This window comes from Perissodus microlepis, chromosome 3 (genome assembly GCF_051167445.1).
Source record: "Perissodus microlepis isolate ML-2025 ecotype Zambia chromosome 3, ASM5116744v1, whole genome shotgun sequence".
NCBI lineage: Eukaryota > Metazoa > Chordata > Actinopteri > Cichliformes > Cichlidae > Perissodus > Perissodus microlepis.
Window position 1 is genome coordinate 28791249 of NC_140463.1, and position 13499 is coordinate 28804747.

At 43.7% G+C, this 13499-nt stretch overlaps 1 protein-coding gene across 1 annotated transcript in view; it reads right to left on the reverse strand.

The window, feature by feature from the left end:
- Positions 1–54: 54 nt before the first annotated feature.
- actn3b (actinin alpha 3b) overlaps positions 55–13499 on the reverse strand; it is a 35415-nt gene continuing 21970 nt past the window's right edge. The window contains exons 5-21 of the mRNA XM_084923886.1: positions 11553–11640; positions 11262–11340; positions 10730–10811; positions 9700–9785; positions 9388–9480; positions 8710–8940; positions 7880–8027; positions 6942–7092; positions 5737–5845; positions 4569–4709; positions 4065–4247; positions 3356–3490; positions 2950–3129; positions 2691–2837; positions 2409–2474; positions 2125–2283; positions 55–561 (exon numbers count right to left, since the gene is read on the reverse strand). Coding sequence (XP_084780012.1) covers positions 403–561; positions 2125–2283; positions 2409–2474; positions 2691–2837; positions 2950–3129; positions 3356–3490; positions 4065–4247; positions 4569–4709; positions 5737–5845; positions 6942–7092; positions 7880–8027; positions 8710–8940; positions 9388–9480; positions 9700–9785; positions 10730–10811; positions 11262–11340; positions 11553–11640 — 2237 coding nt within the window. The 3' untranslated portion in view covers positions 55–402. The remainder of the gene's footprint in view (positions 562–2124; positions 2284–2408; positions 2475–2690; positions 2838–2949; positions 3130–3355; positions 3491–4064; positions 4248–4568; positions 4710–5736; positions 5846–6941; positions 7093–7879; positions 8028–8709; positions 8941–9387; positions 9481–9699; positions 9786–10729; positions 10812–11261; positions 11341–11552; positions 11641–13499) is intronic.

Consider the following 13499-nt stretch of genomic DNA (forward strand, 5'->3'; position numbering starts at 1 on the left):
GTTGCCTCCTTCTCTTTAAAGCCTTGTGAAGGCAGGTATGTCATTATGTATGCTGCTTACATAAGTTCAGTGCAATAACTGGTACACCTGTTTTTTCTTCTTGTTTTCTTTTAAACGAGAGAGGAGCTGAGCAGCCTGAACAGAGTTTGTGAGGTCTGAGCAAAGTCTTCTGCTCTTCCCCTCTCTGAGCAGTGTTCCTGTGTTTTAAAAAGAGGGATGGGAGGAGTTAGGAAGAGGGGAATAAAGTTAAGATTTGAGAAGGTGGTGGGAGGAAAAAAAAAGAATAACGTGTTTTAAAGGGACAGTGGAAGGGTTTAAAATTGCTCTCTCCATACAGGAGAAATAAGAGAAGCTGGGAAGAAGGGGTGAGGAGGAGGAGGACGTGAAGAGAAGCAGCTGCACTTATAAGTCGCTCTCTCCGTAGAGGGCACTGGAGAAGGAGATGTAGTCCAGGGCGCCGGAGGGACAGTCCGGTCCGACGTACCTGGTCATGCGGGTGATGCAGTACTCCGCCTGCTCGGGAGGCAGCTCCCTGCGCAGCTCCTCCACCGTGATGTAATTCTGCGGGAGAGAGAGAGGGGGCGAGGTGTGATTCACGAGGAGCTATTGTCTCCTGTTACAAATGTACTGGTGCATCTGTGAGGATCGGAGAACGATGACTCAAGGTTCAGGCAAACAGTCCTGCAGTTCGAATTTGGAAAGATGAAAACCTGAATTTAAATTACGGACTTACTGTTGAAATAAAGCTGTACAAGATAAATCGCGATGTTTCTCCCAGATTTAAGGGGAAATTTTGCTCTTTGTTTCGATCGGGACACTCAGAGAATCCGGGTTACGTATGTAATCAAAGAAAAAGCTTGGAGTGAGATAAAGAGTGCTTCTGTATAATTTCTTCCTTGCATACCTGAGTGAGTTGCCTCAGTTTGGATTGAGTTATTTTGGGATTTAGGTGCCACAGCATCACCTTCCCTTGTCAGAGGTGTTTTCTATGAACGTGAACATTTCAAAAAGTCTCATCAACCTACATACAAAGTATCAACACATCAGTGCTGATACAATCATACCAATGACCAAAAACCTGATTTGTCAGATTTTTTGTTTTTGTTTAATTTATTGAACTTGTTATAATTAAGCCAAGTTAACTATTTATTTAGCCTGTTGGGTTAGAAACCATATTCATTAATAAGAAATGTGCTGGCTCATTGTTTTTTCTTTCAGCTTTCGAAAGCTGGTTTCTTGTTTATTGCTTAAATCTTCACTTCACAAAGCCGACTCCAGCCTGGGTCATTTACAGCCTATCCAGCAACTTGACTTTCTTATAACAAAACCACAGCGCTCCTGGATCACAGCTAATACATTACTCTCACTGTAAATAGATACTATATCAGTGGTGACAAGGTGTTTGATACCAGAACCTTTCTGTTATCTGTTTGTGGTCTGAGTTCCCCAAACTCAGTGATTTCTAAAGTGTGGGCTACGAATGAAAGTATGTACAGTTACATATTTATATGAATGTATTTATTTATATAAAAGGTGAATTTCAAACTGGTAACAGGAGGAGTTTAGACTGTGATGTTACTCATTACTCTGAGTGTCCCAGTGGTAGGTGGGTCATACTTAGGACTTAACTCTGCATATGACTGTGTAGCATTAGAGATTTATAGCCAACAGTCTGTGTTGTTTATGTTGTTGTTTTTTAAAATAAAAATTTCAAGGATAAACTTCACTGTCTCTTGTATTGATTTCAGATCCATTGAATTTTTTGTTTTTTGAAGGAGTGCAGTAGCACTCTTGACTTTGGCAATGGCTGCCCTAACCGGTCACATGTTTGGATGCAGGCTAACCCTCGGAATTTGAAAGGAAATTATGCATTTCTGAAATGCAATAAACTGTAAATCTGTAAAAGTTTTATTAACATCAGCACTAAAAATGTGTGCCGGGAGCTTCGCTACATGAGTTTCCCTGTCTGTGTCGCTCCTTTTATGTGCCCCAGTACTTTTGTCCATATCAATGTGTCCTCTGGCTACACTGGAAGCTCTGTACAGGCTAAATAAGAAGACTAGTCAATGAACAGTTAGATGATATCAGATATAAGGTAAGAAGATGCTGTATCCATCTGCTCACCTTGTCTGAAGCCAGAATCTTGAAGGAGGCCATGACTTGTTCTGCAGTGTCGGTCTCGGCGGTCTCACGGGTCATGAAGTCGATGAAGGCCTGGAAGGTCACAACGCCCGTGTTGTTGGGGTCCACCAGGGTCATGATACGTGCAAACTCCACCTCACCCTGTCAGCAAAAGCAACAATCAGCAATCGTTACTGCGCAAATGAATCAGTAAATCCTTATAGTTTACATTTTAACTACGCTCAAGTTGTTGTACAAGTCAAGCCTATGAGCGCCTGACCACTGACCAGATCGTAACCCATGGAGATGAGACAGGCACGGAAGTCGTCTGGGTCCATCATGCCGTTTCTCTTCTGCAAACGAACAGCACAAAGTATCGCTTTCATTACTGTGCCAAAGAGTCGTTGTAATTAATGAATTCACTCATTAGTGATGCTAAAACATCAATGAGCATGAACTTAAGCGACGTATCTAAACTTTTTCAGCCCCTTAAATAGGAAATGCCAAAGGAAAAGTTTGAAAACTATACGAAGCACCACTCTTCTCCTCGACCTACGGTGTCGCCTCACCCTGTCGAAGTGGTTGAAGGAGGCCCTGAACTCGTTGAGCTGCTCCTGGCTGATGCCCTTGGCGTCGCGGGTCAGGATCTGGTTCTCGACCTCGTTGATGGTTCTGGCGATAGTGGTGAGCAGCTGCTCCCAGCCCACACGGATGTGCTGCAGTGGAGAGGGAATGGGAGGAAATTAAAACGGAGGTAGCGTACGCTTTGAGTAGAGAGGAGTGAGAGCTAAGCCCATCTGCAGATCGCGCTGTGGTCTGCATGCACACCTCCATGGTGTAGTTGGTGTGCTTGTTGTCGAAGATGAGGGACTCCTGGATGAGCTGGTGGTCTCCCTCCAGTTTGTCGATGTTGGATTTGTAGTTGATGATGTTCTGCTCGTACTGCTTCAGGCTGTTCATCTGTTCCTCCAGGGAGCCGGCGATGTCCACAGACACGTGGCTGATCTCCTGCAGAGACAGGAATCAATGAGGAAATGCAGCACTCACCATTCCAGCTTGGTGTTTATATGCTGAGCTCAGATGTATTTTCAGTGCCATAAGACAAGAGGTCGGAGCATTTTCAAGGGAACGAAGCATACTTTGACATATTTTACTGCATTATTTTGTAGCAACTGTGATCCGACCGTGCAGACTTACACACAGCACTGGTTACCCAAGCACCCCCATCTCGTACCTCCATCTTGGTTTGAATCCAGGGTCCGATGATGTTGGCCTGAGCGGCGAACTGGCGCCTCAGTCTCTCATTGGCCTGCTGCCTGGCCACCTCCTCCTGGAGCATTTGGTCTCTGAGGGGCACGAAGTGCTTCACCTGCACACACAGTTTATATCTGGTGACTGTCTGTAACTTACATTATTACAGTTTACTTAAACATGTTGTCACCTCTTCCATTTCTACGCTTGCATCACTGCATCTTTAAATTAGCTGAATGTTGCTGTCACTTTTTCCAAGTCTATATACATAGTTTTTCACTCCAGATTGTAACTTCATGATTGCCCAGATAGAAAGAAAAAAAAATTAGTTTCTTGAGCACAGATGGTCTGATGTGTGTCGCACTACGGCTGCACCGACAGGCTGTCCTGTGGAGTTATTTTGATTTCCCCTGAGAGCCTCACAGCCAGCAGTGCTGAGTGTCACTCTAACCCACATGTACTGTACTATTCCTGACCTGTCGCTATGTTTGCACTGTGCTAATATTAGCTGGATGACCAAATGGAGTGTACACGGAGAGAGAGAGCCAGGTTGACATTTGCTGCTTACATAATGCTAACTTGCTGAAAGCAGATTAAAGAGCAGCCACGCTCCTCATTGTGTCTGCGATATAGTAATTAATTTGCTCCTTCTACAAACGCTGTGTTCGTGGGGTCTGTTTGACTTGACTCACAGTGTCCCACTTAGTGCTGATGTCCTGGGAGGAGAGGTTGGTGTACGGGTTGATCCCAGACAGCTTGATGCCGTAGGTCTGGGCGATCTTCAGGATCTCGTTGTGGATGCCCAGAGTGGCCATGCGCTCCTTGTCGGCCTCGGGCAGAGTAGCCTTGAACTGGTCGTGAGCTGTGATCAGACTCTGTGTGGGAGGAAAACAAATATAAGGTGGTGTATTAGAAAAAAGAAAGACAGAGTGTATGTTTTTTTGTACAACTTCTTCCTTTGGTACAGATTTAAATGTCTGAGAGAAAGAAAAGAGCCTGGTTCTGCTGGAGGTTTCTTCCTGCTAAAAGGGAGTTTTTCATTCCCACTGTTGCCAAGTGCTTGCTCACAGGGAGTCGTCTAATTGTTGGGCTTTCTCTGTATTATTCTAGGGTTTCTATCTTACAATGTAGAACAGTGTGAGGGGACTGTTGTTGTGATTTGGTGCTATATAAATAAAACTGAATCAGATGGTTACCTGGATCTCTTCAATGCTGTGGACAATGAACATGTCCTGCAGGTCCTCCATGGCTCCGTCCATCCAGTTGTTGAAGGGTGCCGCACGCTTGGCGAACTCCAGGTACAGCTGGTCAATGGTCTCCCACAGCTTCTCCACACGCTGCCGTCACAGACAGAAACACACTCGTGATGCTGAAGCAGACGTGTGCATACAAACACGGAGGGAATCTGCCATTTTCACTCTTTGTGTTGTTTTTGTCACTCCTCGCTGAGCATCGTGAAAACATTAAGCCGAATTTGCCGATAAAAATCAAGACGTCTTGAATCACATTAGCTGTATTTGTCTGGTGTCCTGTGCTTATAAAACCTCACAACTTCACAATTTCCAGATCTTTCTGCCTACTTCCTGTAACTCTGTCACTTCCTGTAATCACTGGTATTCTGCTTTTCAGTCTGTTCACATGGAAACGCTCCTTTGTCCGCTTTCCCACCATGTTTCCGCTGCTTTCTGACCTCAGAGAGCTGCCCACGGTTTACCTGCTGCTTCTCAACTCTCTCCTTTTTGTCCCTACACTCTCCTCCTGACCCCCTGCTCTCTCTGAGGCAGACGGCCACCCCAGAAACTCGTTCAGCTGGAGGTGTTTTCTTGCTTGCTCGCAGCGTATTGTTGAGTTTCTATTTATAATATTCGAACCATATAAAAGTGTACTCAGATCTCTGGACCTGTGCACTACAACTGAAGCTGAAATGACTTTCCTCCACTGCCGCCTGCTCCTAGTGTTGGCCTCTAATCACCAAAACTCAAATTCATATTACACTAAACAAAATTTTATCTCTGTGTAAAACATGTTATTTTATCTTTAGTTTCCCACACTCTCAAAATCATTTATGTAATTTTTTTTAGTGTCACTCATATTATCCAATCATCTAAGCCTGACCACACCCTCCCAGCCAATCAGCTGCTAGCCCCTGCTGTGTACAATAACTGCAATCAGCAGTTTTGCACCACCTGTTGTGCATCCCGATTCCTCCCCATCGCCTCCCTCATCATTCATGCACTCATTTCCACTCATCCAGCTCAGTCTCAGGAAGGCTGGAGACGATCCCAGCTGTCTTTCCAGACAAAAAACTGTAACATGTGTTCAGCGAGTTGTTTACATAAGCAGCTGATTGCTGTTTAGTTTTACCTCCAGTGAATCCCTCCTCTTCTGGGTGAGAGTGCCCAGATTGTCCCACTGGTCACAGATACCCTGGCAGCGGGTGTTGACTGTAGCAGCATCGTGGTAGTCCAGCTCACTGGAGAGAGAGACAAACAACAAAACAGACGAGTACATAGACCGTTATCACACAAATATTTACAAAATGGTAATAATATTAGCTGAAACTCAGCTAAACTCGCTAATAAATCATCATTACGAATAATTAAGTTTGTCAGATGAGTGAAACTCTCCTTTCAGTCAGTGTAAAGAAATTTAGCTGCACGTTTAACCAATGAGATTTTTTAATATAAGAAAAACAAGCTGAATATAAACAGCGTGTCTCAGTTGTTCTACATGATAAAGTTTAAGCTCTCTGGAGTTAAATATTAAAAAATGAAGTGTAAAATTAGAGAAATCTATAATTAAATTACTTTGGTGTGGTTTGAATAGCCAACAGTTCAAAGTCTAAAATGTTTGTCCTCTTTCACATTTTCCGAAGCCGTCCAATGGGTCAGATCAGGGTCTTCACTGGGCCGATTCTGGCCCCCCGGGCCTTATGTTTGACACCCCTGATCTAAAGTAAGGTAAAGTTGAGGAAACTCTTCTGTGAAGATCTCTCATTTCTCCAAATAACCTGAATATTTAATGCTCTTTTATTAAATGCATTGATATTTCACCCTCCTTTGAGTTGAGGGTCATCTAAGAACTTTTCTTTCTTGATACCGAGGTCATGATTTGTGCTTTTGAAGTCCTCGCTGATAAATTATACTGTACACTTTTTCAGCTTTACAGTGCCGATCAGCTCATATACTGTAACATCAAAGAAATCATCTCAAGGCTATCTTGGAGAAAAAAAAGCCCCGAGGAGCTGCGGAGGATAAGGAAATGGCGAGATCAGAGGTTTCCGCTCTCTCGTGAAGCACCCTTTCATCTTTCTTATCTCTCATTAATATTTTCCACTCATCTGTTGCATCTTTTGTTCCTGGCTGCGTTCGCGTTCTCGTCTGTTCTCGACATCCCTGCCGTCACTTCAGTTACTCGCTTTCTTCCCCTGCTCTTCTTCCCATTATGCAGAATAATTGTGATAATGCTTTCTCCACCCCCGCCCCCACCCATCATGATTTTTAACATCTCTCTTCCTCCCCATGACCTTAACGTCCGGCATTAGGACACATCTCGTCACACGCTCTCACTTCAGCTCCTGGGCGATGGCGGCGATCTGCTCCACCCTGTCCTGGTGAGCGGCGAGGTCGCTCTCGAAGGCCTCGTGCTTCCTCATCAGGGCTCTGATCTCCATCAGAGAGGCCGACTCGTAGTCCTTCTGGGACAGAAGATCCTCCTTACCTGAAACACACACACAGTTAGTTTAAAGACGGTAACAAGTAAAAGTCGGGCCTACAAGCTTTTAAAGTTTTACAGCTCTCGCTCAGATTTTTATATCTCCGACTTGTTGTATCGTTTCAGTGTCCCCATGAATCATTAGATCCTTTTTAATTGCTCTGTATAATCTTACTGGGCCATTTATGGTGCTTTGATGTGGTTTTGAGGGTTATCTTTTGGTGCTTTGCCTTATTACACAGTAAAGTGTGAAGACTCGCGATTAACGGAGGTTAAAAAAAGCTACAAAAAAGAATAGTTTGATACGTCAAATATAAAAACAACGAGGAGAGGACAAGAGCATGTTTAATATTCGATAAATGTTTCTTTACACAAAAAGGCGACCTTTCAATTGTCGAGTCACTGTGTAAATGACTACACTAAGAAGGATCTGCAGATCAAATCACAAAGTGCTTTACAACAAAGAAAATGAAAAGAATGGAAATGCAACAAATAACAATGTAAATCAGTAAAATACAACAAATTAATTAAAAGCTTGCCTATATAAAAATGTCTTCAGCTGCTTTTTAAACGAATCAATGGCGTCTGCACAGCGTAAAACCAGCGGGAGAGAATTTCACAACCTCGGTGCCACTGCCCAAAAGGCCCGATCACCAAAAACTGGAGTGATATGAGATCTTTGCTTGGTGCGAGGATCTCTCTTTAATTCAGTTTATTTATATAGTGGCAGCACTCGCTTTAAAGTGTGTTATATTGTGAGCTAAATAAAATACAAAATCTATCCACCACCTACCTGTAGTCCAGGCCTCGTGCATGGCGCACTTCTGCTTGAACTTCTCGGCCAGGTGGTCGAGTCTCTCCAGGCGGCGGATCTCTGTCAGCAGCCACTCCTCGTAACCCTTCTCCACCTGCTCCAGACCTTTCCAGGCATTTGCGATGTCCTGAAGGAGAGGGAGCGCTTTCATTATTACCCTGTGCTGAGGAGGAGGAGTGTTAGGCGTATTATCGACACGTTCGAGGGGAATTAAGAGCTCGTGGCGGCCCGCTGTACTCTGACTCTGAATTGATTTGAGATTGGAGACCTTGAGAGGTTTTTAATATCTGTAAATTTCTCAGAAAGCAGTAGCTGAAAAGAGAGTCTCTTTGAAGTTTTGCTTTATACAAAGAAGATGATGAAGAAACTATTTTTTTCTTTTTATCCTTTTATCCTTCTTCTTGACTAATTTGAGCTGAATCTGGGTGAATGTTTGGGCTGGATCGTACTCCACTCACCCTTAGGTGGAAGCTTGCCTGCTGGTGGGACACCATATGTGGAAGTCCCTGTTGGTGACAAACTACTAGAAAAGATTCAGTGTGCTCATTATCTCTGTTTTATTCCCTGATGATGTGTTGGAGTCATTACATAACCTTGCCATGAAAATAAAGGAATTTTGATTTTATTTTGAAAGGGGAGTGCTTTGGTGTTTTCAAAGAGCACCTTGAACAGAAGTGCCCGTGTCTAACCACCAATCGAAGTGTGAATTTGGTGTTTTGGTCACTTTTTTCAAACTCTACGTCTCATAAAATCCTTTCCAAACTAACACACAATCCTCAGTGATGCATTAAATCGTCCTCCTTGCTCACCGACACCATCTTGCCCTCAGAGGGCATGAAGGCGGGCCTGTTGCTGAGCCTCAGCTTGGTCTGCAGGGTGTTGAAGTTGATCTCCAGCTGGCATTTCTCCTGCACGCGGGGCGGCTTGTGGACGCGACGGTAGTCACGGAAATCCTCCAGCTTCTGCTGCATGGCGCGCATGGTCTGCTCCGCCACGCGGTTCTCCAGCCAGGGGATGGTGCGACGGATCCACTCGAGAAGCTGCAGAAGAGAAACACAAAGGTTACTCAGAGTACTCTGATTACTTCAGTCTGCAGTTTATATGCACACCCACACACATCATATGACCCGTATGACCTATATTCTGTATGTCTTTAGTGAAAGAAAGTCTTTATTTAGGGTCATGTTTGTGCATCAGTTCTAGCTGCTTTATATATCAGCTACTTGCGTGTTTCTGATTATTTAAAGATATAATGCTGTGCAAAAGTCTTGAGCCACCCTTCATTTCTGTACATAGGAAAAAGTTGCTCATATTCCACCGCACTTGCTGCATAAATGCGCTTAGTTGTCAACTTTCCCTTTTATGCTTCTATAACTGAGAAAAAAAATCGATTTTCATAAAACGACTTCAGGGAAGGAGCAGAAAGAGTGAGGAGAAGTGTGGGACAGACTGAGAGTGGGAGTTGTGCGGTCGCAGCGGTTTCTCACCTCGCTGGCCAGCTTCTCGTACTCCTCCATCAGTTTCTCGTTCTCCTGGTTGACGGCCAGCACCTTGCAGATACGGTTGGCAGCTGTCTCGGCCTGAGAGGGAGAGTAGCAACAGCTGATTTACCCAGATTCACGCAGCTCGCACGTTTACTCAGCGCTGACGTTATGTCACGATGACCGCGTTTCACGTGTGTCATCTGATTTATTCAATTACAAAGGGAACACTTGCTCATTCGGTTTGTGCTCCGAGCTCGTCGATCCACAGAAAAATAACAACATGAAACGTGGAGAAGTGAAGGGACACCAGCTCACCTGTTCTGCGCCGGCGAAGGCATGGTAGAAGCAGGACACGTAGGTCATGATGGCCTTCTCATCAGGTTTGGGTGTGTTCACGATATCTGAAGGTGCAAAAACAATGTTGAGCTTTATTATTATATTATTTTAAAATAGTCTTGGCAAAGGTTTGAAAGAATGATCCGCAGGGCAGGAAAGCAGAGCAGACGTTTGATTTGTTTTTACTGCATTTTATTCTGAAAAGCCACTTTGTCAGGTTTAAAAAGCATTTTTTAAATAACATTTTTATTAAATATTTAAAAATTTGATACAGCTTAGTGTGGCAATATTGTATCGATGCAGGGACACTAAATATTTCACTAAAGAACTAGAACTCAACTCACCTGATAGGAGGCAGCCACAGTCTGACCTGGACTGACTGAAGTCACTCTCAGAGAGACTGATCAAGGTTTGCAAATAACTTAGAAATGCAGACAGATTACCAACATGCTGCCATCAGTCTGAACGGATCTTTGATCCTAACTCGACTGGCTGCCAGCTCTTTGTGTCCTCGTTATATTTCTATAGACCAGGAGGTTTACTGAGTGCAACTGTCACAGTTAAATGTGAATTACTGACGTAAACAGCAACAGACGTGAGTTTTGAGGTTTTATTGCAGTTAATTGTCAGAAACAGACTGTGTGTAATTGCAAACTTGGTGACTGGTGACTCCCACCTCAGTTAAATATGCTGGATTAAAATGTGGCCGTCAGGCGTAAAGAGCATTATGATTTATTCTTGGATTAATCACTCGTTTTAGGACATCTGCCTACAAAGTAGTCATATTTCCAATGTCAGAGCCGCTGGTTCCTGAGTAGATGCATTTAAAGTGATTTAAAATGCATTCGCTTTTTAAATGAAGATGATTGAATTTTCCGAGCAAGCCGGAGCCACCATGTCTGCCATCATGCATCTCGCTGCAGCTGAGCTCATCACCGTGTGCGTCAGCATAACAAGACAGAACCCGCTTCCTGCACTGCTCCGTCACTTTGACGTCTCGTGGCCTCACCTTCAGCGTCGAGCATCTTCGGGATGTCCAGGTACTTCTCAGCCACCTCGAAGGCGGTGTTCAGGTTACCGATGGGGTCGTCCTGAAGAGACACACAATCAGTGTCACACACGTGCACGCCAAAAGACTACACGGGGAAGCACGCCAGCCACGACAGTTCTGATGAGTGTTTTGAAGGCGAGAAATAAACCTCATTAAGAAATGTTTCAGTTTCAGAGTTTTGGCAGGATTTTGGCGAGCAAACAGCAGCGCAGTTTCCAATTCTGTCGCATCACATCCAACTTTAAGGGATGCAATTTTGGCAAATATTCTTATTAACACTCTTAATCAAGCTTGTGATCTACAAGTGCAGTATTGTGATGGGTTGTCTTTTTGGGTTCTTTTTAATGAGCTGAAATCAGTTCACAGGAAAAAATATTTCTAACAGAGCTTCAATGATGAAAGACATGTGAAAAGACATAAAAAGACTGCATTAATCAAGGTTCAGTATAAAGGTTGAAAATAGAGGGGAAAGTAGAGAAGGACGGGCCACCTTTCTCAGTTTGGAGTAGTCAATGAGGTCGGGTCTGTGTCTGTGGATGAGGGCACACAGGGCCAGGCCATCCTTCCAACTGAGAAGAAGAAGAAGAGGAAGGAGGGGGACATGAGTGAGGAAACAGCGGCAGGCAAAGAGGCGTGAGGAGAAAAGAAGGAGAGTAGATGATCAGTGGGTGACATGGAGGGAGGAAAACATAAAGAGGAAAAGAAATCAGCATCAGACAGAAGTATAAGCTGAATGATTGCAGTTCCCTGCTGATGCCACAGGTCGGCATCGCTCACCCACCTAATGTGGAAGTTCTGTACATTGACGTTCCTGTAGGGGGCAGTCTTCCTCTGGCACCACAGCAGCAGACCCTCCTTAGCAGAGGTCTCTGAAAAAGTTGAGAAAGAGGAGATGATTTTAGATGAGGGTTTGTGTTATTTTGAACATTAAGAGAAGAAGAATAACAGTCAGGAAGAGGAGCAGGATGACAGAGAGTGATTGGGGCTGTCAAAAGTTTAAATACTGCACAAAGATGTTTAGGATCAAGATCTGGCATTAAAAAAAAGCTGTATGATTTTAGCAGCAGTCAATATATTTCTCAAGCTCGTCTGACGGGTGGCTTAAAGATAATTTCCTGCACTAGTGGAGGGAAGAGGAGTTATGAGAGGTTAGAGCAAGGTCGATGGCGAAGAAAGTCAAGCTGTATGACAGCAGAAGAAGATTGAAGAGCGGAAGCAATAAAAGCTAAGCTAAAGGAGATGACTTGAAGGTAAGTGTGGGGGTGTGGGGGCGGAGTGTGGAAGGACAGAGTGAACAAGGTCGGAGTCTTTGTAAACAAGAATTTATTGTGGGTTGACCTGCTGACAGCATTAAGGTTAAAATAAAATGGCATGAGGTGCAAATGCAGCCCAGGGGTGGGATTACCAAACAAGGAAGCAACAAATCACCCCCCCCACACACACCCACACACACACACCCACACACACACAGCGTTAAAGGCATTAAATGTACTACACTCATTTCCAGCTTCATCGTTTTATTCTACAACTGCATCCACACTGGAAGCGCTTCACTCTCTGTGCATGAATAACCTAGGCTGTCGTTGCCTAGGTGACCCTCTAATATATTTACTACCAGGTCATGTGCCAATCATTGGCGTTCTTAACTTTCATTGGTAGTCGTTTCAGTTGCTTGGCTAAAGTTTACTTCTGATCGTGCCCACTTCCTGTCCACAGTGGTACCTGTAGCTCTGCTGCATGTCATTCACTTTCTGTGGTCATTGGTTGCTATGGTGCTGCAAATCATTTCCAGAGTGCACGCAATTTAAGATATTATTACATTACTTAAGATAGCTTTGCATGACCATACAGTTTGAAATAAGCTTTATTTAGCTAAAACTGGGCCTTGGTTCATTATCTGTCAGAAACTAGACATTTTATTTCCTCTTCCTCTTTGATTGGCTTTCCTTTGCAAACAGATGATGACCTTATTAGGATATCTGCTCTTAGTGACATCATACAGAGCTGAGAGTAGAATGGTCTGAAACTGAGTGCTGAGAAATCTCAAGGAGATGTTGAATATGAGCATCTACAGTTTTAACAGTATATATACTTGTGTGTGTGTGTGTTGTTTATCTCATTTCCTAAGAAGATGACTCAGAATGCCCTTCACAGATTTGACTGACTAGACATATCCAAGCTGCAGTGCTCGTGCTGTTGGTTTGCTTTTATAAAGTGCATAAAGGCAAAAACACAGGTCATTTTAGCTCATTGCTAGGTGGTTGCCAGGCAACATTTTGGCATCATAACACATTATGCACAAATTAAGGGTTGTGGATATAAGCTAAATGTTGTTATTGTGAAATAAAAATGATATGATGCTTTTATAAAGTGTTGTAAAGCTGAAAACGGTGATTTTAGCACAACAGGTGCTTCAGGGGCCTGAGATGTACCTGTGTGCCAAGTTTGGTTGTTCAGCTTCTGATTGTGTGGGAGGAGTTGGCAGCCAAAGAAACAAATAAACACACAGAGATTTTGTGTATTCTAGCAAGATGTGTTTAACTTTGCGTAACTTTGACTGTGTTTGAGACACAGACAACTGTCTCTGTCTGTTGTGCTCAGGCATGGTGACTGCTCCAGCAGTTTGGACAAACTCTTACAAAGACTAATTGCAAACTCATAACTCGTGCATTATCTCACTATTTAAGTGACAACCACTAAAAAAGTTAATTTAAGCTTAAAAAATTCA